Here is a 27,487-nt window from a genome sequence, read left to right as displayed (position 1 = left end):
TAAAAGCCCAAGGACCAACTATGGGTAGATTTTTATTTGAATGAGTAACATACAAACCATAAGTTCACTAGAATAAGAGTATTTCTCGGGATAGGTTGACATTTCTTCTTAGCAAATCTTCCTATATGGACAGAGCCTGTTACTGAATGTGAGCTCCAGGGAAATAGAAGCTTTCCTACGTCCTCTTACTGGAGAATCTGGCCAACAGCATCTTCTGTTGGGAATATATTTATGCAGTCAGTGTCTGGGTGATCTCAAAGACATGAGGTTCAATATTCTTAATAAAACACTTTTATTTGACAGGGTCTCATGTATTTCTGGATGGCCTCAAACTCCCTATGTAGCAAAGGACAACCTGAGTTCCTGATCCTCCTACCCCTACCACCCAAGTGCTATGTGCAATGTGTGACCGTGCCTGCTTTATGCAGTGCTGGGGGTAAAATCCTAGGCTTTATGTATGCAGGCAGGCAAACATTGACAACTGACCTTTATGCGCATTCCTGAAACTGTGATTTCTTTTTCAAAATGTTTTACCATCTACTTCAATACATGTACCCACACATATTATAAGCACCTCATATATAGTTTCCTATTAGACAAGCAGATATCCAGTAAAGAATAAGTCCTGGTTGTTAGGGGTGTAGAATGACAGTTAGGACACAAACTAAGAAATACGAGCAGAACTCTGAATTCATTGGTGCATTGGTCAGCATATGTTATGTCAGTTCCCACCAGGCAAGCAGCTGGCTCAGCCGGCTAGTACTAGTTATCAAAACTGCCCTTGACCCAACAGCAGAGAAGTACTTTTGTCCTTCTTCTGTACAGCTCTCGACTGTGACTGCTCCCAAAGTCATCATCATACACAGCATTTTAGGCGATAGGCAAAACATTATTAAGACAGTTTTATATCATATTCACATATAGCTACACGAGTTTCACATATGCTTGGTAAATGCCCTATCAGGAAGTCACACCTCCAGCTCTATTCATACTTTTAGATGGCAATGCTTAATATTTCTTTCCTCCAAACTTTGTGAGTATGGTATGGGTATGGTATTCTGGGTTGGGAGTGACTTTGGTGAAATTGTTATTGTCTTGGTTTATATAAAGTCTCTATACTGGAGGCACAAGGTTCCATTTAAGGGAAGTGACATGCTGAAGACAGGAATGCTACTATTCCTTTATATTGGTTGATAAAGGGCCAACTTACAATGCCAATTCTAATAGATCCCATAAAATGTACAGAAAGCTTATATAAAATCATGGACCTCTGTCTTAATATCAAACAACCTAGGGACATCTAACATGAAATTGTCATTTCAAAAAAAAAAAACAAAACCCTTCAGCTCTTTTTGATGGTATTAGAAAACATTCACGTAATATTTCCATATCCAGTCTATTACAAGAAGAAATTTTAAATAAGTAGGGGTACTCAGTGTTATGATGAAACTTTTAAGTCCCTGCCTGACTAGCTGGCAGTATGAAAGTCACAAGCAAGGAAAAAGACGATCTTTCTATAAAAGAAAGGGAAGAAAGAAAGAAATGAAGGGAAATGAGAAAAAGGGAAGAAAAGAGAGCATTGAAAGAAGGCAGGGCAATGAGTGTCAATGAATCCTGCAGAGAAAATCAGCTCAGGAAGAAACTAGCAAGTTTCTAGAAGTTGCTAGAAGAAACTAGCAACCCAGGAGCCGAGCATCATCCACACGTGCCAGTGATAAGCTGCTTTCTATCTCTGTAGTGAGGGGTGAGCCAGAGAACCAGCGGGCTTACAGAGCAAAACAGGCGAGAAGGACACAGCAGAAGGGTTGCATGACTTCCCCAAAAGATCAGCAACTCCTCTTTCAAGTGTCTTTTGAGGTAGGCACTGTAATGATGGCCAATTGTAAGGGTCTCTTGTTCCAAACCATGCTAGGGTAGAAGTCCCTCGAGGATAGTGACTGAGACTACTGCTAAGCTATACAAAGCTATTTAGATGCTAAAGACTCGTGTGTCTTCTCTGTACTACTTTTCTCCTTGTACTCTACTACCTGCCCACCTGAGAGCTAGGAAACTGGCACTTCAGCTTTGCCGAGTCTGCTGTCCATCAAATGAACTGTTCATCCCTAGAAGGCCTGGGGAGGAGACACTGCGTCAAAACTTCATTTGGGGGGGCTTTATTATTATTATTATTGTTGTTGTTGAAGGATGTTTCCTTCCTGTGACAGGAATGTCAGGTATAAGTCAATAATGGTGGGGCAGATACTTGGCATGGGAAGCCTTCCTGGCATCCTTGGAGAGAGAGGCACCTTGACATGGTGCCATCAACAGACTTGCCTTCTGCAGCAAAGCAAAGGAAGCAACCCTTGTGCTTCTTTATGAGAACCTGAAGTCTGTCGTTCCGGGTGAGCAGTGTCTGCACTGCCCATGAGGCTTAACAGGCAATCCTTGGATCTGGAAACTGATGAGTGTCTGGTTCTTTAGTTGGCAAGCTAGAAGACTCTTTAATGAAGGTTAGCCTGACATACACAAAAGCCACCAGTCTACCAGGATGCCTGTGGCAGAATGGATTGTGAAGGGAAATCATATGGAACCTTGGGGCTATATTTACCTTAAAAATGCTTCTAATCATGTTTAATACCCTGGCTATTTTAAACATGAATTGCTATGACATTAACTTTTGAAAAATCATTTGTAAGGAATTGGTGTACATAAAACAAAAAAAGAAAATATAGGGAAAAAGAGACATTTTCCCGACTTAAAGATAAATAGTAGCCTTTCTTCAGGAGAGTAGAAGCTGGGAAATCCTCAAGTCTGCACATAATGTCCAGCTTTTGTCACAGGCAGTGAAATGCCAAGCTGATGGGGGATAAAAGAGAATCTCAGGAGGTCTTATGATTGGCAGATAATTCAATAGGGGCACATGTGAGGTGATCCACTTAGCGAAGGCCAGATATCCCAAACTATACTTGCAGGCTGGTAAATGGTGGTCTTTCAATTAAGACGCAGGAAAGAGCTCTAAGAAACCCTGTGGACAGTCCCCTGAAAGAACAACTTAGTGTCCTGCTATGGTAAAGGAAAAAAAAAGGCCAACAAAATGTTGGGCACTGTCAAGAAGGAGATTAAAAGACAAAATAATTTTCCTTTTACAGAGAACCATAGGCCATCTTCATTGGTAAGGTTACATAAGCAGTTCTGATCTGCACATCTCAAGGACAGAACAAAGCCTAAGGGGAACAAAGAAGGGCAATTAAACCATCAGTGGCAGACGGACAATACAGAGTTATCCTAGGGACACGATGGAGATTATGAAGAGGCCAGTGCTGTTAAATGACTGTAAGATGACTTGTCCCCCCAAGTCCCTGAAGCTAAGAAGGACCTTTGAAGATTTTATTTCTCATATAGTTCTACTCTGTTTACACAACTGCCTATGATGGGGGCGGGAGCAGGCAGGCTCCTCTGGGAAGTCCCTGGTTTCTACCAGAAAGGTGAGCTGGGTGGGGGTAGGGATTCAAGACATTCCCATCTGCACTGCTTCCCTTTGGTGAGCTTGACTAGTGGACTTGTAGTCAGGCTTCCCTTGTCTATTGCCCTTGGCAGCTGTGAAATTGTTCCTGACCAACCTTAATTTTGATGAGTATGAGCTTAGCCTCCTTCCATTATGTAAGACTGTCAACCCCAATAGTCTACAAATCAAACCATGTCTACCTGTACATGTGTAGCTTGGTAACTGTATTCTTAACTCTAGGGGGGAAAAGAAATGTGGGCTGGGGAGGAATGTAGCTTAGTGTAGCCAGGGACCTGGAGTCTATCTCCAGCACAGGAAACATATTCCATCCTTTCCAACCTCCCTTCCTTAGTGTTTCTCTGCTTTCTGAGGACACATCTAATCATGTATACAGATAGGACACAATAATGAATGGTAAAGAATTATCAACTCGAATGTTCATGTCAGTGGAAGAAAACAGGTCTCCATGAGAAAAAAAAACCAAAATACACTGTTGGGCTAATGAAGCCACACACATGCAAGAAAGTACAGGTGAAGGGATTCCTCAGGACAGCTTAAAAGTTTTTATTTTGGGGATAGTCTTCATCATCGTATAGCAGGTTAGGTCAAATGTAAACTCTTGTCTCTGGTCCAACTGTTAGTGCTGTCTAACAGGGGACACTTCCTACACCACACAAGCATAGTATGTATATCTAAAAGCTATGTGAGTTGGGCATGGTGGTGCAGTTGGAATGCAGAGGCAGGCGGATCTCTGTGAGTTTGAGGCCAGCCTGGTCTGCATAGAGGATTTCAGTACGGCCAGTGTTATATAGAAAAACACTACCTCAAAAAAAAAAAAAAAAAAGATAGCAGATATGTGAGCATACAGTGGTTTTCATTTCCAAATTGTTTCTTGAAAACAAGAATTGTGAGCTTGAGGAACACGGAGCTCCAGAGAGATCCGATCAACCTGCAAGTAGCTCGGTGTTCCTGCCATACCTTTCACAGATGTGATAGTACTTCTCATCCTGGATGCCATCCTGAATGGGCACATTGACACTGTAGTACCGTCCTTTCCCCAGGCCAACATCAGACATGTCACCTGTTCCTGTAAAAGACAGAAATGCCGTGACCACTCATTAAGAACACAAGCGCTAGAAAACACAAAGGACTGTCTTGGAGCAATTCAGAACAGCAAAGTGGTCAACTAGGATACCAACTGTAAATTCTTGGTTTTCTCTAAGAAGATGAAACTGAAAAATAATCTAGAGAAATAATAACTATAAATGCTGTTGGGGGAAGCGGAAAAATAATAAGGAAATTGAGAAATATTAATATATATCTTACTGGATGAAATAAAACAATAAGAGCTAATATCACATGTCATTTGTGGTTATCAGAATTACTTGTGGTATGTGGTAAAATTGTAAGTGGTCTGTCTGTTGACAGGCCATAAAAATCACCTGGAATTGAAAAACAACATTCACAGTCATTCCTTTGTCATTGTCACTTGAAGTGATACGTGTTAAAATTTTGCAGAGAACAGCACAAATAACAGCATGGGAATATATAAAAACAATATATAAAGAACATGTAAAAATTATAGTATTTCGACATAGGCTGTGTGGGGAGCATGCAGTTGACTTGCCTGGGAAAAATCCTGGGGAGAACTTGTGCAGGGACACGGTCATAACCTTCGATGTAAAACTGAAGGCATCTTCTACACCTACCGGAGAGAAAGGTCAAAAGGATCATATCAGATAGGCAATTCCTGTTCTCAACACCTGAAAATCTAACAAGTAGCGATGGGAAGAAGGAGAGAGGGGAAGGCAGCTGGAACAGAGAATGAACCGAGAACCAAAAGAACATAAACTCTTGGTTTCTGATTGCAGTAATTGCAGATAAGAGAGAACATAGCCCCAATTCATGGCCACCTGAGCTTCCCGTTTCCAAGCAATAAGATGCCCAGATTCTTCACCCTAACTTCTATTCTAAAAGGTGGGAAAGAGCAAGAGCCCGGGACCGAGGCTCTAGCCACAGAACTGAGCAGAGAAAAATGGCATCAACCAGGAAGATTCATCATCTGTTTTGTCTGTTTCTAATTAAATTCTTGGGACTTTCCCCCAAAGAACTATAATATGGTAATCCTTTTAAAATAGAACCAGTAAAGCAGTGATTAGGCTTTATTTAGTTAAAACTTAATGATGAGGTACTCTCTATAATATAGAGTTGGTTATAAAAACGGATAACCCAAAGTCTCGTGAGCACTCAGTAACTTACGTCTTTCTACTGAAACAAACAAACAAATAAGCCAAAAAAGGAAAAGAAGAAGAAAAAAAAAAAGCAGGCATGGTCCTGTCCTCTAACAGCTCCCTTCTAGGAAGATGTTGCACTCTATTTACTAAAACAAATGTTTGTATTTCGGAACTGCTTAGAGGAAGTGAGAGAAATGCAATTCAATTCTTGAAACCCAGGATAGTAATAAAACTATAAAGGAGCTTGCTGTTCCCCAACTTCAAACTGGTTTGGTGTGTGCCCAGAGTAGGGGGCACCTTCAGTTGTTAATAGCAGCTTTAAAACTGTTTTAAAGCCTGGAGGAAGATTGGGGGGAGCCTTTGTAGACAGATGTCTCCTTTCCCCTTAAACAGTCAGAAAACGGCTAGATGCCTGCGAGATAAAAGGTCTGATTTAAAGTAACCTTCCAAACCTATGTGTTGGCCACGCTGCCTAATGCTGCCCCTTCCTCTGAGGACCTCAGTCACACTCACACCTGAAATGGAAGGACTCTTAGCCAATCCACGTACTATGCTCCTTTATATTTCAAACAAAGATATTGTCTCTGTGTTGACTTAAATGTATTTAAGTCTTTATTAGAGGCCAACAGAAACCTTAAAAAAATATGAAGTCTATTTGTATATAACAGGTATGTTTGAATTTCCCAAGCCCTGTGTTTTGCCCTAGGGAGGTAGTTAAAACCAGTCAAAGACTCCAGGCAGAAAGCATTAAGTAAACAGAATAAAATAAATGAAAATACCATTTCAACAGAGGGAGGCGTAAGTGCTAAACCAGGGCACATGATGGAAATGCTAATGGTTTCTTCATTCAGAAAAGTGGCAATTTACATTTCTGCCAATCCTGTATGCAAATTTCTGTTTTCTCCTGTGATGACTAACAGTAGCAGTTGTTATTTCTTTTAAATCTTAGGCAGGAAGATGGCTCTAAATTGAATTTCTATTAGTATTGGGGTACTGAGCACCAATTTATGTGTTCGGTGGCCATTTGTATCTTGTTGCACAGGAAAGGCCTGTTTTTTTTTTTTTAAATCATACTTAAAAAGGACGTCGTCAGAGAGGCAGGGGACGTGTAGCCTTGGTATGAAAGAGGAGAGAGGTTAGGCAGGGAAAGGCGATGGTGTGTAGTAGCCAGTGAAGTCATCACAGGATGCTGGTGGTAGAATTGTGGGAGATTTCAAATAAAGCAAATGTGGAGGAGTTGGGGGATAGGGCAGAGGTCACTGGAAGGGAGGTGCTGAAGAGGGAAATAAAGTGAAATGAAACACACCATAAAAGTTGGCTGAGACAGGAAACTCGAAATCGTGTAGGAATAAGCCTGCAAATGGAGAGACCGGTTTCAGGTGACAGGCCTATTTCATTCCTACATGGCTCAGCAGAGTTGGGTTGAGCTTTGAACTCTGGTACTGATACTCTGAATTCCATAAGCATGTGTTCATTCATGAGACACATACTTTACTAAGCTGTTACTATATGTCCAGTGCTGACAGAAAGGAGTAAACAACTTGATGTCTGTCCTGGGAGAACTTAAAAGTTTCTCTGGGAAGACACGATATGGACATAGTTTAAAGGGAAACAGTACAAAACACTACAACATAAAACTGTGATCAGTGATAGAAAAGCACACAGGTCTTTCGAGGTACAAGAGGACTCTTGAACTGTAGTGGTCAGGAACTTTGAGGTGCTGGAACTTGAATGCATCGGTAGAATTTGGGGCTGCAAAGAGGGAGGAAGTGGCCAAAGCTGAGGACAAAAGAAACAAAGATCAAGGAGGTGAGATTAGAGAGACACATCTGGAAGAGTAGAAAGATGAGGAAAGGCCTATTTGAGGCCTTGAAAGGCGAGGTAAAGAAAGCGTACTTTTCCAGAAAGACACGGATTTTGTGCGGTTGTCTGTGACACACCCGAGGTGCTTTTACAGTGTAGACTGTATGTCTGACCTGCTTAGTCTGAGTATCCGATACCCGTGGCACAACAATCTGCACTTAAAACCAAACCTCCCCCAGGTCATCTAGATGCACAGTCATACATGAGCCACTTCTCTAGGCTATGGGTCGTCAAAGTACGTGTGGCTAGACAGTAAACATCCTGGACTCCAAACAACTTATAGCCTCTGCACATGCTTATATATACACATACACATATGTGTATGTATCAAACAACATTGTTAAAAAACAAAAATTCACTGGATAGTGGTGGCGCCCGCCTTTAATCCCAGCACTTAGGAGGCAGAGGCAGAAGCAGGCAGTTCTCTGTGTTTGAGGCCAGCCTGGTCTACAGAGTGAGTTCCAGGACAGCCATAGCTACACAGAAAAACTCTGTCTCAAAGAAACAAAACACCAAAAATGAAAATCAATTCTTAACCTCACTGGTCATATAAAAACAAGCCTTTGTTACCCCTTGTTATGGGCAATGAAGGAGCGCTGTACGTTTTAAATTAAGGTTGTGTCCCACCCTGGAACATAGTCAGAAATTCAGTGGGCATGGTTCTCACTATGGTCTGATGCTTGTTTGAACCTTTTCTGTTATCTTTGATGTTTGTTTTGAATGACTTTCTGGTAATTCTTTGTTTCCAGCAATGTACTGCTACCTCAAGATAATATATGTAGGTAACACAAAGAAAGTGTTCACTCCATGAATTGGTAGCCGCCTATTGGTGAGAACTCCAAAATGCTGGTCCTTCATCTAGTCATTCTCCCTTGAGAGAAATTCTGTTGATGAGAAGCCCAGAGTTTCCCTAGAATCCATTCAAAGGGCCCCAAAGTGGTTCCTGAACAGTGGTGTAAATGCTAAGCAAGCTTTCTCCAGTCTTCTTATTCTTCACTGTGAAGTTTTGCTTCAGAAGACAGGAGAGAGAAAATGACAGGAGCCTGCCTGGCTTAGGCAACAGAAAAGAACTGCAATTAGTCAGAGGAATCTATGCACCACCTACTTTAGAAATGACAATTAGGAACCTTTTAATTGCATTAGGCTTTTCTCTTTTTCTTAGTTGCCTAGAAGTAGCTTTACTGACCAAAACCTGCAGTCCTAGGAGTGAAGCGTCTTTGAAACTGAAGGGCTTACCATCTCCATGGTGTAGATCCAAATCCACGTAGAGAATACGGTCAAATTTCCGTCGCAATCGTAATATTCCCAGGACAGCATCATTGAGATAACAGAAACCAGATGCTTCATCTCTGCAAGAAAACAAGTTACTACAGCCAACATCTGAAAAGCAGTCCAAGGGAGGCTTTACAGCCAAGCATCTAACCTTTGAGATCTAGTCCCATAAAGTCCCCCTCCTTTTAAGAACAAAAATTCACCTATGATGACTATATAGTAAATGGGCCAGAATGATCAGAGAATATAGTTCAGTAAATATTCAGATGATTACATTTTTCTACTCACAATCTCAGAGGTTTCAAAGCATTAGATTATTATTAACTATACTGAATAAGACTTTTCTCTGACAATTTCACTAAAAACAAAACAAAGCAAAACAAACAAACAAACAAACCCCCTTGTAGTCCCCTGGGGTCATGATGATGATAAACACTGATGTCCACTTTTGCCTCTCTAAGGAAGCTAAGACCTAGATGGGCCCTTAAAGATAGTTCTACAGAAAATGGATATTGGATTTGTCGTAGTAACTCTACAACATAACCCAGGAGCTGGTTGTTTTTTATTTTAATATGCTTTCTCACTTGTTATTCATGAAAACTGAGTGTAGAACAGACAAACATATAACCTTTTGGGCACATTAATGCCTCTCTATGGATGTAATTTTGAAATGAGGAGTGAAGAAAACCATTGTCCCTGGTGTCACTGAGACCTGTCACATCACTTTATCCTCTTATCAACATTTGCTTGCTCTTTTATTATACTTTTATTGAGCCTTGCTGATTAGATAGAAAAGAGTGTATTAGAACTTATAGATAGAAAAGAGCGTATTAGAACTTAGAACCTATTTTAAAGCCTCATTCCAAGTGCCACAGTTTCTTTTGCTCCTATAGAGATTTCAAACATCCAGCCCACCCCAGTTCTGTATGCCATTAGATTTTACTTGAAACAAAATTCTAGGTATGGCCATTTGAAATGGCATCATCGCTACTATGAGAAACTTTTTTAGTGCCTACATAATGCAAAAAAAAAAAAAATTCATGAAATCTCTCTCCCATGAGATTCACACTCTAAACAATACTCTGCTTCCCAGGCTCAATCGATGAGACTGGTACAGTGGTGAGCAGGAAGTTGGTAAAACCATCACTGGACACTGGCATGCATCATTAAGAGAAGCACAGCAATGAACCTAGCTAAAGGATAGCTTAGGTGTACAACAGGGAAAAAAACAAGGAAAGAAAGGATGACTGTCAACCACAAATTCCCTGGGAATTAAATATGTAGTTTTGAATGTTCTTGCATGTGCATGCTATTTTCTAATTTTGAAAATTTACACTGTATAAATCTGCTGTCTTAGTACATAACAAAAGTTAATGTGTTATCCTAATGGACATCAAACACTTTTGAAATTAGACATCAAGTGCTAGGCAAAAAGAGGAATAAAAAGATGGTCATGAAAAATGATGGCCATAATATCAACAATTCTGGAAGTTCTTTACTTTCTGTGCGAGTATATAATCTTTTCCTACCTCTGAATGGGATTACCAAATTAGATTATCAAAATCTCATAAAGTGGGGTATTGTGATGTACATGTGTAATCCTAGCACTCTGAAAGCAGACAGAGAATTGTAAGTGGCAGGTTACTATGGGTTACACAGCAGAATCCTGTCTCATAAAACCAAGGGCTATGGATAAAGCTCAGAGGAAGAGCAATGACTAGCATATGTAAAGTTCTGGGTTTTATTCTCTGCATTAAAATGACAATGACATTCCCCTGTACTGAGGCATATAAGGTCTGCATGACCAATGGGCCTCTCTTTCCAGTGATGGACGACCAGGCCATCTTTTGATACATATGCAGCTAGAGACAAGAGCTCCGGGGTACTGGTTAGTTCATCATGTTGTTCCCCCTATAGGGTTGCATATCCCTTTAACTCCTTGGGTACTTTCTCTAGCTCCTCCATTGGGGGCCCTGTGATCCATCCAATAGATGACTGTGAGCATCCACTTCTGTGTTTGCAAGGCCCCGGCATTGTCTCACAAGAGACAGCTAAATCAGGGTCCTTTCAGCAAAATCTTGCTTATGTATGCAATGGTGTCAGCGTTTGGAGGCTGATTATGGGATGGATCCCCGGATATGGCAGTCTCTAGATGGTCCATCCTTTCGTTCTCAGCTCCAAACTCTGTCTCTGTAGCTCCTTCCACGGGTGCCTTGCTCCCCATTCCAAGAAGGGGCAAAGTATCCACATTTTGGTCTTCATTCTTCCCAAGCTTCATGTGTTTCGCAAATTGTATCTTATATCTTGGGTATTCTAAGTTTCTGGGCTAATATCCAGGACCAAAAGGTGGGAGTGGGTGGGTGGGGGAGTGGGTGTGGGAGGGTGTGGGGGACTTTTGGGATAGCATTGGAAATGTAAATGAAATAAATACCTAATAATAAAAAATTTTTTTAAAAAATTAGAAAAAATGACAATGACAACGGACAATGACAAAGAAAATGAAAACAATGACAAGCAAGTAAGCCAACTCTGAGATTAAGAGCTTATAGAAATAAATACATGCTTAGATAAGATTGCTAAAAGTCCTACAAAATAAGGAAACTGAACTTTCAGGACTTTCAAACTGCTGCAAAGTAATCTTTAAAAACTTATCCAAGTGCCAGGTGCGGTGGTGTATACCTTTAATCCCAGCACTTGGTAGGCAGAAGCAGGCAGATCTTTGTGAGTTCAAGGCCAGCCTGGTCTACATGGCAAGGACTTAGCCAGGACTACATAGTGAGACTCTATCTTTAAAAAAAAAAAGCAAAGCAAATATTTTAAGAATTCAAGATCATATAATTTATGTAAATTTTAATAATTAAGACTAATTTAATAACATATTAAAATCAGTTATATCTTATTTATCAGTATTAGGTATAATATACAAGAGTATTTTTAGTTTACTTAGGCATGTTCTTTCTAAACATTTTACAGATTCATTGACTGAACAAGTTAACATTACTTCTACCAAATGCTTAAGAGGATGCAAAATGTACATTTGTTTGGGCTGGTGAGATGGTCAGCAGGTAAGAGCACCCAACTGCTCTTCCAAAGGTCCTGAGTTCAAATCCCAGCAAACACATGGTGGCTCACAACCATCCGTAATGAGATCTGACTCCCTCTTCTGGTGTGTCTGAAGACTGCTACAGTGTACTTACATATAATAAATAAATAAATAAATAAATAAATAAATAAATCTTAAAAAATGTACATTTGTTTAACTAACTTTAGTCATTATTATGGGAACCTTTATTTCAAAGTCATTGTGTTTTGTAGTCTACCAGTTTAAGATAATTGTTAGATCTTAAGGTAGAGAACAATCTAGCTGATGTCAAGTTCAGTTATGTCTAAGGAAATGGAGAAGCATCAGCATAGAACCTTGGGTTTACATACATATGCTTCTTAGTTGTGCATGTACATATGTGTGCATGGTGCATTCATGCCTGTGGTCACATGCATGTGGGTGCACATGTGAAGGTCAGACGTTGATACTGGATGTCTCCCTCAGTGCCTCTCCTTTTTATTTACTCAAGTAGGGTCTGTTGCTGAACTTGGAACTCATAGATGTAGCTAGTCCAACTAGCCAGCTTGCCCTATGGCTCCCCTGTCACCACCTCCCAAGCACTGGGATTACAGGCAGGGCAACAAGCCAAGCTGGCTTTTGTATTAGTGCTGGAGATCTAAACTGTGGTCCTCATACTTAGGACATGTTCTTTTTGGCAATAAGAGAGGGATATGTGTGGATACAGAAAATTATAGAGGGGTCACAAAGAGAATTTTATTTGTTTAGGCCAAGGCTGGCTAAATTTTGGTGTGTGATTGATAAAATTTCTGACAAAAGCTTTAATTTCAAGCATAGTGATAAAAACTAGCTTTGTTATTTCTGTGTTTAAAAGAAAGGGCTTTGGAGTGTTAGTCTGTTCTTACAAGCTGTGAATGGCTTGCTTTACCTTCTGGGAAAGCTTCCTAGAGAACAAAGATGCTGCCTCTTTCCAGAATTATCTTCCACAGTTCCGTACTTTCTACTTCCAGTGGCCTCACATGTGGTAAGCACGCCCTCTTCTTTGGGATGTGTTTCTGTATTCCCTGATTCCTTAAGAAAACAAAGCCTTCTCGTTGAGGAAGGACCTAAGGGCCTTAACAAGTCACTTTACTACTATGCTTATATGGGGAATATTTGTTCCTTGGGTAGAACAGAGAGCCAAGCATTATTTTTTTTAATAGCCCATCATCCTGTCGTAACCAAGTCTCAGAGAACCCATGGAAAAATCATAAAGGAGGCACTTATGACCCTCAGCTTTGTGTGGTGTCACTATTGCTGTGTCACAGAGGTAGAGCTGTCAAGTCAGAAGTGGTGATTGCCCTCTTGTAGGTCATAGCAATAAAATGTCACCAATATAAATATTTCAGAAACTGTATGCTGCATGAGATCATCCATGTCTCTACCAGTCACAATATATTTCTATTTCTCAGAGTTCAGCTCACTGCTTTGTCAAATGTTAGACAACTAGAGGACTATGTCCATTAGCCATCTGTGAGGACTACATGCTAAGACCCCCGTGGATTCCAGAAACTGTGGAAAGTAAAATCACTTTGTTTTTCTGTATGCATGTATGTATACCCATACCGTTATTCCCCCCTCTCTGTATATATGATATATAGCTATGATAAAATCCAAATTATAAGTGAGGCACAATAAAAGACTAGCAATGATAACAAAATGGAACAATGGTAAAATGAAACAATGATAAAGATGCACTATAATGAAAGTTATATGAGTATAGTTATATGAACATTCTCATCTCTCCAGATATATTTTAGATGACATGCCTACCACCATCACCACATGTGCAGGCCAGAAGAAGGCATCATATCCCTTGGAACTGGAATTACAGATAGTAATGAGCTGCCATGTGGGTAATGGATTTGAACCTAGGTCCTTTGGAAGAGCAGCCAATGCTCTTAACCATTTAACCATCTCTCCAGCCCCTCTCCAAATATATTAATGTCCTGAGGTTGTCCCGATTGATCATGAGGAACTGAAAGTGATGGGTGGGAGTTGTCTTAGTTATGGTTTCTATGGCTGTGATAAAATAGCACGATCAAAGGCCGCTTGGTGAGGAAAGGGTTTATTTCATCTTATAGCATGTAGTTCATCATCTCGGAAAGTCAGGGCAAAACTTGAAGGCAGGAGTTTAAGTAGCCATCATGGAGGAGTGATGCGTATTGGCTTGCTTCTCCTGGCTTGCTCAGTCTACTTTCTTATAAAGAAACCAGAACCACCTGCCCAGGGGTGGCACTACCCACAATGTGCCGAGCCCTCTAGAGACCAATCTGGTGGGAGCATTTTTTTTTTTCAACTGAGGCTTCCTCTAGGTTGTAGGAAACACTAACCAACACAGGGGCTTAATGCACAGTGTTTTCACTCAAATTTTCAAGAGGTTGTTGTTGTTGTTGTTAAATGTAAACTTGATCTTAACTGTACTTCTTAATTTTGAATCTTGGATCTTCTTAGTTAGTAGTTTTTAAACTGGGGGAATACATATTATTTACCAAAAACAAATGTTTAAGATGTAGTCTAGATTACTGAATCTCTTTATTTTCTTTCCCTGGTAGATTCTGGGTATAATCTAACTAAATGCTTGATATATTCATTTTACATTGGACCCAGATTTTTATATGCTATTTCTCGGTCTTTTTCCTATAGAGATGATGTTCATACATTTTTATAAATTAGACAAAATACCCCGTCTTCTCTGAAAAGAGTTTAATCATTATGTTTACAGACCTTTTGTTGACAATTTTGTGGATTGGCTTTTATCTTGTTTTGCATGCCATAGAAACAACTACATCTCCTTGTCGGCTGCATTATTATTCTCATAATGAACTCTCATCAGATTTTTCCCTTTTGAAAATGAGCAGTAATAAGGTAACCACCGCTATTGTAAGTCTTTTGTCATCTACAGGCTGCTTTTTATGTTTTCCTTCAATGCTTCCCTGAAAGTACCTACCACTGGCTCTAAGCCAGAGGGCTTCCACCTCAAGAAAATACCCTCTGAGAGCTCTGACAGTCTCACGGGAAAGAACTGTGGTGGGTAGTTTTATGTGCAAGCTTCTGTCAGATAGCTTACTTTCTTTTATTATGTGGTACTGAGGATTGAATCTAGGGCCTTAGGCATGCTAGGAAGATGCTCTACCACAGAGCTATAGCCCCAGCCTGTCTTCCCCACCCCACTCCTCTCCTTTGACAGAACCTACACCCTTGCATACATGAAACAAACACTTTAGGACTAAGAAACACCCCTAGTCCTGAAAGAACAAGTTAAAACAAGTTTAAAGCCACACTAGTGAATAGTGAACTAAGCTGAGATTTTGAAAACTAGTTGAAAAGCAGGTGAGTTAATTACACTCCGAAGTCAAGCCTGAGTGGCATAGCAATTACTCAGATAGACTCCAGATCCCTCAAGGAGCTGATGAGGGATGGGATGGAGTTCTATTTGGAATATTTGCTTTTATTCCAGACATGATCTCAGTATATAGCATGGCTAGCCTAGAACTCACTACATAGACCAGGCTGGCCTTGAATTTGTGGCAGTCCTTCTGCCTCTGTCTCCTGAGTACTGGGATTTATAGGCATGAGCCACCACACCTTGCTTACCACTTGGTATTTTTCCAGGGCTTGCTCTTGTTAAATCCTAGCCATATTAGTATTTGCATAGTGGTATCTAATTTAGGATTTGATTTATGTTTCCTTGATGACTGATGCCAGACATCTTTTCAGGTTCTTGCTGGCCGTGTGTGGTGTGTGGTGTGTGTTTAAAAGATGCCTACTCAAGACCTCTGTTTAGTCTTAAATCTGTGTTTTTGATGTTGCATCGTAAGAATTATTCATGTTTTCTGTATAGTAAGTCCTTATCAGATAGATATGTGGCTGACAAAACATTTCCCCATCATGTAGGCTGTCTTTTCATTTTCTTTAATGTCCTTTGATACATAAAGTTTTTTATTTAAAGCGAGTGACATGGCTCAGTGTGTAAAGACACTTCCCATGTGAGCCTGGTGACCCAGATTTGATCCACAGAACCTATATAAATATGGAAGAAGAGGTCTGACTCTATAATCCTGTTCTCTGACCTCCCTACATGTGCACTATGGCACATATACCCACAAATATCAAGTACACGTACACACACACACACACCTTTTAAAAGGCTTTATGTTTGGTCAATTCAAGTTTATCTCTTTTACTTTCATAACTTTTGTCTCCAAGTAGGTAGGATTACAAGCCATGTACCACATCTGCCTTGACATGGAGTATCATTATATGCCCACCTTAGATTTACTATTATTAATTTGTTTTTTTAAGACAGAGTTCCACTATGTAGATCTAGCTGCCCCAGAACTCAGCTGACCTCAAGGTGTCAGAGATCCAGCTGGAGTGCTGGGATTAAAGCTGTGTGTCACTGCTCTGGTTTCAGCTTGGATTTGAATTTACAATCTTCCTGCCTCAGCCTACAAAGTCCTGGGATTATAGCAAAGCATGGTGACACACACCCAGAACTCAGGAGGCAGAGACAAAGGCCATTTTCTGCATGTTCAAGGCCAGACTGGTCTACATCATGAGCTGGAGGCCAGACAAGGCTACATAGTAAGACCCGGTCTCAAAAACAAACAAACAAACCCCACTACTAGCACCACTACCAAAAGTCCTGGGATTATAGGTTTTCATCATACCTAGTTCTTTTGGTCATTCAGTTATCTATCTTTAAAAATGCCTCAATCACTGGACTCTGAAACAACTGACCTTTGGTATTACTATTTAACAGATGGCTCAGTTAGTTTACAGAAATTAGAGTACTACAGAGAGTATATCACACCTGCCTGCTTTGGGACATTCAGGAGGATTATACTTACCCAAAGTACTTAGGAATTGGTGATATCTGTCTTAAACAAAGGAGATAACAGTATTGAAGTTTATCTGAGCCTGGATTATCCTAGAAAGCCAAGATGGCTAAGAAATCCTGCCCACCTTTTGTTTTCCAAGATTAACCACAGGGTTCACCCTCCCTTGGCACATTATTCCAGGATAAAACCCAACTCCATCCTTCCTTATTATATCTGTAAGACTTACAGCTCACTCGTCTGCCACCATAACAGCCCAGACTCCTTTCCTTTTCTTTGAGATGGTTATTTATGAATGTCCTCCCCATTGCAATGGCTGAATAAGTAATTCCCTTAATTGCCCATTGCATTTTCACATCACCAACACACAAGTTCAGGAGAGAGACCAGGTTCAATCTCTCTCTCTCTCTCTCTCTCTCTCTCTCTCTCTCTCTCTCTCTCTCTCTCTCTCTCTCTCTCTCTCTCTCACACACACACACATACACACACCCCAAAAGGCAGAGATTCACCTATCTTCTTAAATGCCTTGATGAGCTGTGACTCACAAAGTTGATCTTTAACAAAAATGTGTAGTACTCAGGCAATTGTATTTGCTGGGTTTTATGCCCATTAAAGGTCAGGGACAACCAGGTATGGTTGCTTATGCTTTTAATCCCAGCACTTGGGAGGCAGAGGCAAGCAGATTTCTGAGTTCAAGTCCATCCTGGTCTACAGAGTGAGTTCTAGGACAGCCAGGGCAATATAGACTATGTCTCAAAATACAACAACAAAACCAAAAACCATCAAACAAAAAAGGTCAGGGACACATGGGTCATGACTTGAAGATTCTGAGGTAACACATCAGCTAGAAAAGGAACATGCCAACAATGTCCTATCAATTCATTGTCACTGGCAAGAATTCCACAACAATCTTTTATAAAATTTTCAGTGCTGGTATCAATGATGGACATTTAGATTATTGCCAATATATCACTTTTACAAGTATTCTATAACAGAGAATCTCAAATATGCCATTTTGACTGTGTGCAAATATATTAAAAAGACATATTATTAGATGAGTAATCCCTGAATCAAAGGATTTCACTTATAACTTAATTAAAATTCCCAAAATTGTCTTGATTCAGTCTGTCATTGTGAATATTGTGTTAGCAAACTTTTACATAGGCAATAATCTAGTACATGGTAAGAAAGTTAGCATTATAGACTTCTAGCTATGTTTTCTCATTTGTACCTTTCTTAAAAGGTTATATGTATGTTTTTTTCTTTTAGTGTTAGCATACAGCTTAACATTCTTTGTTTTCATTATAGCTATCTTGGAATCAGATGAAAATACAGTTTGGCTCTGATAGTATACAACAAAAATATCAGCCAACATTTATCGAGTGCTAGCCTATGCCAAGAACTGTACTAAATGCTTTCAATGGTGTTGACTCAATCAATTCTCACAACAGCGATGTGAGAGGTAGGTACTATTATTACTTCTGTTTCAAGAAAGTAAAACACAGAGAAATTAAGTAGCTTGTCTAGGGTCATATAGCTAGGAAGAGGCTGAACTCAAACTGGAATGGAGCGAAATTGTTGTATGAAAATATGATTGACATACAAAGACATGTACAGAATATGTTTCACTGTATAATTTGCTGAGTTTGGGAATAAGCATACATTTGAAAAATAACCAGAATTCATGCCATAACTGTCTAAAATTTCCTATCGTTGTCTTTGTTATTATTTAGGATAAGAATACTTAAAATCTATCTTCATAGCACAGTTTCCAAGTGTAAAATGGTATTGTTAACTGTAGGTGTTTTATAGGACACTACATCTGTAAGAGGATAAATGTTTAAAGACAATGCAGTATACATAGAAGAACCAAGTATTATTTGGGATTTAAGCAGGAACTACTGCCATTTGCAACAACATGGATGAACTTACAGGACATTATACTTGGTAAAATAAACTAGACACTAAAGGACTACTACTATATGATACCACTTATATCAGGAAAAGAAGATGGGCAATGTCTTAGCAGCAGAGCAGAATGATGGCTGGGTGAAGAAGCGATGCAGAAATGCTTGACTTTGCACATCTGTTAGTCTGCATCTTTGTCCTACATGAGTAGTCATAGCGATAAATAGTTTGGGTGTCATTCCATCTTGGCTCTGGTTCTTCCCTCCCTCCCTCCCTCCCTCCCTCCCTCCCTCCCTTCCTTCCTTCCTTCCTTCCTTCTTTGTGATTCTTTTACTTTTCCTGTATATCTACTTCCCTTTCATCATTTTAGTCTTCTTAGTACAGATCAAGTTCATCTGTTTCCCATGATTCTCCCAAGATTTTGCTTGTCTTTCCTATTAATATTTTACTATTTTTTTTTGTGTGGTTTTCTCTGTCCCCTTGGCCATTTTCTGCATGTTTGGAATCAGAGCTTTTTGACTGCTGAAATGGACAAATTCTGAGCTTTCAGCAGCAACCTAAACTTTAAGGTTTCTCCTATTTCTCCCACTACACTTTAATCACTTTAGCATTCCATCGAGTTACTTGGATTTGAGATAAGTTATTGAAATTCTCCACAAAGGCAGTTAAATGACCCAGGGCCAGAATCATATAAACTTCCATGTGATCTTTGCCTCTATAAACCAAATTGAGCTTCTGATCTAGAATCTTCACATTTAGAATTTATACAGGAATATGTGTGACAAATGATTAGGTCAGGAGGGCCCTACTCATGAGTACAAACAAATTCCATTCCATGTATGACAAAACAACTGAAAATGTGACCCAAGAAATACAAGAAACATGACAGCAGCAGCATTCTCTGCAGCTTTCCCCTTTCTATACCATTTGCCATGATAGGCAGTCACTGCTGAAGACAAATGAAGGCTTAGGAGAGTAGAAAGGAGGGAATATTTGCCTGAAATATATCAAGAAAACTGACTATGAATCCATTATGATGAGAAGTGCCAGAAGGCCCTTTTAGAATTGGGCCATATTTCCTTTTGGGTAATTAGACCATCCAATACAAATGGATAAAAAACATGTAAACAGTTCTATTTACTACACACAAGCTTAGATAGTTCATAAAAAGAATTTAACATTTGTACCACACAAGAGTCACTGTGGTAAGTGGGTCCTTGCAAATTGCTGTAAGATTAATTGGCCCAGGGAATAAATTGAGGAGACGGGTCATGATGAACTAAATTCTGTGGATGTTTCCACTGGACACGGAAGGTCTTATTTTTCTGGCTCTAAGCTTCTTTTGGACATTTTCCTCAGATGGCAAATAGAATTTTCCTGCTCTAAAACATGTTTTTATTCATTAAATGTAGACTAGCAAATCCAAAGTCTTTACTTGGCTGGTGAAATTTTCTTTTATGTAGTTTGCTTTTTTTTTTTTTTTTCTTAAAGAGAAAGAAGCAGGGAAGAATTCCCACAGCTTCCAAAGACTGGATGCACCTCAACATATCTCCAAGGTCAGAGTCAACAGTGTCTGCCTCGCATGGTCTTGGTCTACTAGAGTTCAGGAGGCTACCTAACTCTCACTGAGAGAAGCAGCAAGAGTAAGCCACATGCACTCTCCTGGCCTTATTACTAAAGCAGAAATGTACAGCTCCTCATTTTCCTGAGGTAAGTACTTTACTAACTGAGGCTATCTCCTCAGCTCTCAATTTTTATTTTACCTCATCATTTTATTACATTTATTTATTTGCTGCTGGGGGGGAGCATGTGTGTGGAAGTCAGAGGACAACTTGTGTGAGTCAGTTCTCCCCTCCCACGTGAGTCCCAGAGACTGAACTGCCGTAGGGCTTCATGCAAGCGCTTTAATGCGCTGACCATCTCGCTAGCCATCAATTTTTATCTTAAACTCATTTAATGAACTCAAAATCTCAGTGGCTTCGCCATGAATACTGGATGGGAGAAATTAAACAACAATTTTGTTGTAATTGATGGAAATTGTGCCTGTTAACCTTTCTAGTTAGAGAAAACACAAAAGCGCTGGCGAAGCAGCTGTCCCAGGCTCAATGCATATGCATTTGTATTTCTGCACCTGGTCCTGGCACACAAGATGAGTGTCTCAAGAGCCAAAGACTTTATGTGCTTGCATCCCCAACCTACGTAAGAGACCGAATTAAATTGGCTGGAGTTTCTATTAGGTGTGGATAGGAGGAAATGCCATTGTGTTCCATTAACTGATCCCAACCTCTGCCGAGTCAAGGGAGACAGAAAAGCACTTGCTTTAAAAATGCAATGACTGCTGTGGTTGATGCAAATTTAGGGTAATCTCTGACAGACAAGAAAAACATATGGATGCTCCTCAAATATCCTTTTGCTCATAGGACTATTCTCTTCCTTAAAGTTTGGTCATAGTTCACTGAAGTAGTTCAAAACTTGGTTTCAAAATATGTAGGATCTTTTTATGTTATATCTATATTGATTACAATACTAGATCTAGGTGGAATACAGATCCCTTGTCCAAAATGCTTAGAACAGAAGTGTTTCAGATTTAGGATGTTTTTCCAGATTTGAGGATATTTTAAAGACTACAAGTTAAGCATCTTTAATCCTAAAAAAAGAAAAAAAACCCTCAAATCCAAAAATGCTCTGAAACCCGCAACTTCCCTTTTTGTGAGGAGACTGGCTATTAACTAGGTCTTCATGCATGCTAGAAAAATACCTCACCACTGAATATATATATTTCCTAAGATCAACCTAAAACTTATGAGTGTTCTTTCTGTAAGTTTTCTGAAAATAAATATGTAAATTCCAGAAGAATACTCATAATATTTGACATAAATTTTACTTGCCATCTTTCATATACAGATAGTGGCTTCCTAGCAAAAATGGCAAATTAGTTCCATTTAATCATTAAAGAATTTCCCTGCACAGTGTCATACTAAAGAAAGGTACCATGCTAAAGACAGAAAGTCAAGGGCTTTGTCTGGCATTCAAAGTCCTAATGGAATAAGGCTTGCTTGGAATTTTTTTTTTTTTTTGGCTACTCCTAGAGAATGAACCACTGGTCCCCAAAATTATTATAGGTGTCTCATGTCTCAGTCTCAGGCCTAAGAGTGGACAGTGTATGCAATAAGCCTGCAGGTAGGTGCTGAGGGCTCATTCTATGTTCTGGGGTTGTAGACAACACATGATGTCCTGGATCTTGCCCTTGAAGTGCTTGCAATTGAGCTCAATGGCAATGCTTATTTTTACACACACACACACACACACACACACACACACACACACACACACACACTTAGTAAGTCTGAGTCTCTTAGCTTTTGGTCCTAGCCTGGGAACTCTGTTGTAAGAGTCTCTGTGGACTTGTGGTCTCATGTATTCTCATTAGCTCCCACTGAAGTATGGGAGGAAAAGGCTATTCCTCTTCTACAATTGAAAAACAGGATGATTTATGCACCTTGGAACTTATAGAATTGGCCTAAGGCTGCAGAGCCTCAAGCAATCCTGTACTCTTCCCTCTGTGCTCCCTGCTCATACGTTTTACACTGCATGTTAGAACTTCTTACTCATGAGTCTGGCAATGTGACTGCCCTGTTTAAAAGCCCCTTAGTAGTCCTATAGTACAAGGCCTTTCATAATTTTGCCTAGGTCTACTTCTCATGGGGACCTCTGATCTCACTATTCCAAACTTTCACCACACCGACTCTTCTTTGATTCCTAAATATAACAGCATGGCTCCGACTCTTTATACATACATAGTCTCAGACTTGCAGAACAACTGTTATATTTATTCTCTTAGAACCTCCAACTCCATCCTTTAAGCCTGGCTATGATAACATCCTAGAAGTTCCACATTCTTTTCTCAGGTAAAGGAAATTGATCTTTCTCTATTTTGTATACATGGTCCAAGCGCCTACTGGACTATCTACCACAGCACCTCTCAAACCTGATTCCGAGTATTACTGCCTATACTCATCTCTGGTTCAGAGGAAGGACTGTATCTGCCTTTGTTACCTAGAACAGTGCTTGGGCACTTAACAGATTCTGAAACAAATGGTTCTTACTTTCAAAGAATTTACCAGAACATAAGTTATTAGGATTTAAAAAGGTTTTATATTGTTTTCTTTGAATAAAGGAAGAAAAAAAGCCTCCAAATGTACAAATGTGATCAACCAGGGGGATGCGCAAACAGATCATGAAAAAGTGGACTGGTCAGTATCCAAATTAGGAAATTTTAAGGAGATATGACTCACTGTTCAAATGTCGTCCACCTCCTACAACAAATAAACAGAAACAAACCATGGATTTAAGTAGACACTTGCCCTGGGTCTACAGCCATGTCATATGCCCTTGAAATAAAAATTGTCAAAGAACAGGACACATTTAATTAAGTGAGTTAAATATATAAACTACTCATACCTGTGCTGTTCAGTAGACACACCTGAAGTAGCCAGTGAACCATGTGAATGGTACTCTGATGAGATTTAATGCTGGATCCCAAAAGGTGATTCATAAATGTGAAACAACTCAGGTGGGCGGGTGTTATGCTGGAAAGCCAGACTGGAAAGTCTTCCCTGCCATGTATCACAGCATGAACTTCTGGACACCATCACACATTAGCTTGTTGTGTGTTATCAAGATAGATTTATGAAATCATCAGTTGCTTCAACTTAACAGTGCTGCTTGAAACCCACAGACAAGCTTTCAACTCAGAAAGTACCACTTCCTGGTACATTAGTGCCTGCAGTGACAGGCATAGTAGGTATGAGAGGCGACTGCTGTTAGTCACATCATCTTCCAGTACTGATGCTGAAGATATAAAAAATAAGTAGTACAAAATCAGGTGTGCTTGAACACACCTATACTTCCAGCACTAGGGAAGCAGAAGCAGGAGGAACTTGAGCCCCAGCTCACCCACAGCCACAGAGCAAGCTCAAGGCTAGCCTAAACTACACAGTGACGTCCTACCTCAAAAACCATATGCCCCAGGGCTGGAGAGATAGCTCTAATTCCTAGCACCCATGTCGGGTAGCTCAAAACCACACGTAATTCCAACTCTAGACATCTGACATCTCTGGCTCTGAGTTGAAAGCTTGTCGGTGGGTTTCAAGCAGCATTGTTAAGTTGACTGATGATTTCATAAATCTATGCACTCATATGCACATACCCACACACAGACATGCGTACATGTACATAAATAATCAAAAATAAAAACAAATCTTTAAAAAAAACAGTAAATAAATATATATCTAATTCAGAAGAAGATTCTAATGTGGAATTCAGCATGGAAAAGAAAACAAACCACAGGCTAGGGATATGGCTCATCTCTCAGTCAGTAAAACATCTGCTATAGAAGGAGGACCTAAGTTTGGATTGCCAGCACCTATGTAAATAGCTGGTGCAACACAGCCCATGACTATAATTCCAGCACTAGAGAGGCAGTGCTTGCTGCCTAGTAAGTCTAGCCAATCACTGAGCTCCAGCTTCTGTGAGTAACCCCTCAAACAATAGGATCTCAGAGTACACTTTAAAAACATACCCAAGATTGACCTCTGGCCTCCATACACATGGTAGCACACTTGTACACACATATATGAACAGACATATGCACAAAACAGAAAAGAAAACATCATCAGTGCTGGAGTTAAAGTAGGGTGGCAGGCGAGCAGTAGATATTTGAGGATCTAGAGCCCTACTGACTTAGCCATCTCTTACTTCCTACAACTGCTTTGGAGGCACCTTCGAAGAGTGCTTGCAACAGGTACTATGGGAAAGGGTTGAACAGGTGACCTGAAGTTATATTTGACTCTGAAATATGACAATCCTCCTTCATATGACCAGTCTGAAAATCAGCATTTTATTCTACCCATAAAAAGATTGGGAATTACTTTTTCTTTTTTAAAAAATTATATACAATTTAATGGCTTGAAACATCTATACATTGTGATATAATCATCACAATTAATTTAAATAACATACCTATCACTTGAAGTGATTATTATTTTGTGCAAGAACAATTAAGATGTACTCTAAGAAAACTTTGTATATACAATGAATTATTATTAATTATAGTCAATACACTATGCATTAGATCTCAGCACTTATTCATCTTGTAGAAACTATAGCTTCTTGTCCCTTAACCATCAACTTCCTAAGCCCTTGATAAGCCACACTCTACTTTCCATTTCTGTCAGGCTGACTTGGAGTCTAAGCGTCTTTTGGTGCAATGGGCACTGATCTCAGAGCACTAGGCAAGCACACTATCGGTGAGCCTCACTGTAGCCTAGATTCTTACATTTAAGTTAGATCATGTGGTATTGGTCTTTTGTCTTTCTGAGTCTGGCTAGCATTTGTAATCTCATCTTTGTTCATTGTACATAGCAGAATGTCCTTCTTTTTATGGCTTGCTTGTATTTCATTGTATAGCCGCGATTTGAAGAGTAATTTTGAGGGCAAACTGGGCTTACTTAGCAGTAGGGACTAGAGAGAGAACAAAAGAAGCCTTCCCCTTGCTTCCTTCCTTAACACACAAATCTATATTCTGAGAAAAATGATGAACCGGACACATTAATACTCTGTTCTCAAGGATCTCATCATAGAGGAGAAATGTGGAGCAGATGGTAAATAGGTTATAAAAAATAACAAGAAAGCAGGACATTGGTTAGAAAAATAATACAGAAACATGACAGGGAATAGCGGGAGATAATGGCTTAGGCAGCTTGGTTAGGGAAAGCTTCTGAGGAGGCGGCCCCAGAACCAAGATATAAAAAGTAAACCAAGACCAAAAACAACTCGCCACTTGGAGCTAGGGAAGCCTCTCCATCAGAGGAACTGAGACTGCAGGAGCGCTGACGTGGACAGCCAGGGTGGCTCAGGCAGTGCAGGAGGGCAGAGTGCCACAAGAGCTCCACAGGACCAAATCCATACTGCTTGGGGGCAGCAAGGACTTCCCAGGGAGATGGAAAGCAGGGGAGGGGTAGGCTCAGGAGGAAGCTGGCCTCAGAGTCCATGAGGTCACTGCGCATATTTCCATATAGGGTAAAATGGACTGAAGTGCACCAGAAAGAACTAGGTGAGGCAAGGAATCTGGGAGACAGAGCTGTTGCTGAGAAAAGGGGGAGGAGTTTGACTACGCAAAGTAAGTTACCAGGAGGGTTTCTCTACCTTACTTGGAGTTGTCAGCTTGGACACTTTACCCTGGTGTCCCAGTCAGAGAGCTCACACCAGCTCTCTTGACTAAGGTCCTTTTCCACGCAATTAAATGCTTCCAATTGCTCACAGGAAGAGATAGCAAAAGGCAGAAAGGAGGTCTTCCTTTCTACTATATTTCTGTGCAAGAGCTCACCTGTATACTTTTATGAGCTACTTTGCCTACCCATCCTAGCCAGTTTTCTCAAACTGCAGCTGCCTATTTTCCCCAAGTTCCAAAGCTACAATGACCACGTGACACTGGAAGGAAAACAATATTCAGCTGTAGACATACACCATTAAACAGGAAGCCTTCAAGCCTTCAAGGGTGCTCAGAAATTCTCTGACTTCTCTCAAACTGCCCTACTCCATACAGTGCCTGTTATAAATGTATCAAGGTCCAAGGCCCCTGCTCAAAATTTCCATCACGTCTAGAATAAAATCCAAAGCATGACCATGATCTCTAAGTCTTTGCATGCCATGATTCCTGATTCTCTAGCCTCTTGAAGCACTGTCTTGTACACACTCCCACCACACTGGCCTTCTTTTTGGTCTTACAAATGTCAAGAGGATGGTGGAATGCATCTGCCCTTATACACTCACCTTTGAGAACCTCTGCACACTTTCTGAAGTGGCTGCCATTTTACAGGCCTGCCAGCAGTACACAATCATTCCAACTCCTCTGTGGCCTCACCTACACTTGTTATGATGTCTTTGAACCTAACATCCCAGTGGGTGTGAAGAGGGATCTTGCTGTGGTTTTAATTTGCATTTGCTTAATGACTAATGATGTTGGACATTTTTTCAAGTGTTTATTGGCCATTTATGTCTTTTCCTTGGGAGGAAAAAGTCTATTCAAATCCTTACCCATATTTTATTATTTTATTTCATTTTATTTTAATTGGTTTTGGAGATAGAATCTTGCTCATAGTCCATCCAGACTGCCAGTGAATTCCTAATCTTCCTGTTTGCCTCCCAAGCTCTGGAATTGTGGTGGTTACCATTGACTGCACTGGCTCACACTCATAGGTTAGTGTATGGCTGTTTTGTTTTGTTTCTTTTTATTAAAGTTTTAATATTTTATTGGTGGAAATTAATTATTATAAACATGAAGGTACACTTCTGGACCCTATTTTTCAGTACAGGGAATTGAACCTAGGGTTTCATACATGTTAGACAAATGTTCTAACTTACTTCTAATTCTTGTCTTTTTTCCTTTTTTGGTTTGAGACTATTTTTATTTATTTATTTGGCAAGATTCTTTTAAAAAAGTATTATGTATTCTTTATTTTAAGGCAATTTTTATTAGATATTTTCTTCATCTACATTTCAAATGCTATCTCTAATGTCCCCTATACCCTCCCCCACGCCCTGCTTCCTAACCTACCCACTCACGCTTCCTGGCCCTGGTATTCCCCTGTACTGGGGCATATCTATGAACTTCACAAAACCAGGGGTCTCTCCTCCCATTGATGGCCGACTAGGCCATCCTCTGCTACATATATACCTAGAGACAAAGCTTTTTATCACAATTGCTCTGTAGTATAGCTTGAGG

General features: G+C 40.0%; 1 protein-coding gene across 2 annotated transcripts in view; it reads right to left on the bottom strand.

Annotated features, from left to right (window-relative positions):
- The window catches only part of Hdac8 (histone deacetylase 8), a 239,923-nt gene that overhangs the window by 157,681 nt on the left and 54,755 nt on the right, over window positions 1-27,487 (bottom strand). For both annotated transcript variants that reach the window (XR_003835670.1, XM_021153064.2), the window contains exons 5-7: window positions 8,818-8,930; window positions 5,112-5,189; window positions 4,463-4,571 (exon numbers count right to left, since the gene is read on the bottom strand). Coding sequence is in view for 1 of the 2 variants with exons in the window: in XM_021153064.2 (XP_021008723.1) it covers window positions 4,463-4,571; window positions 5,112-5,189; window positions 8,818-8,930 (300 nt within the window). In the remaining variant the exon portion in view is untranslated. The remainder of the gene's footprint in view (window positions 1-4,462; window positions 4,572-5,111; window positions 5,190-8,817; window positions 8,931-27,487) is intronic.

The sequence above is a fragment of the Mus caroli genome, unplaced genomic scaffold (genome assembly GCF_978045245.1).
Source record: "Mus caroli unplaced genomic scaffold, Mus_caroli_1 scaffold_5, whole genome shotgun sequence".
Taxonomy (NCBI): Eukaryota; Metazoa; Chordata; class Mammalia; order Rodentia; family Muridae; genus Mus; species Mus caroli.
Note: the sequence above shows the minus strand (reverse complement) of the source record. Positions and strands in the feature narration are given on the sequence as shown.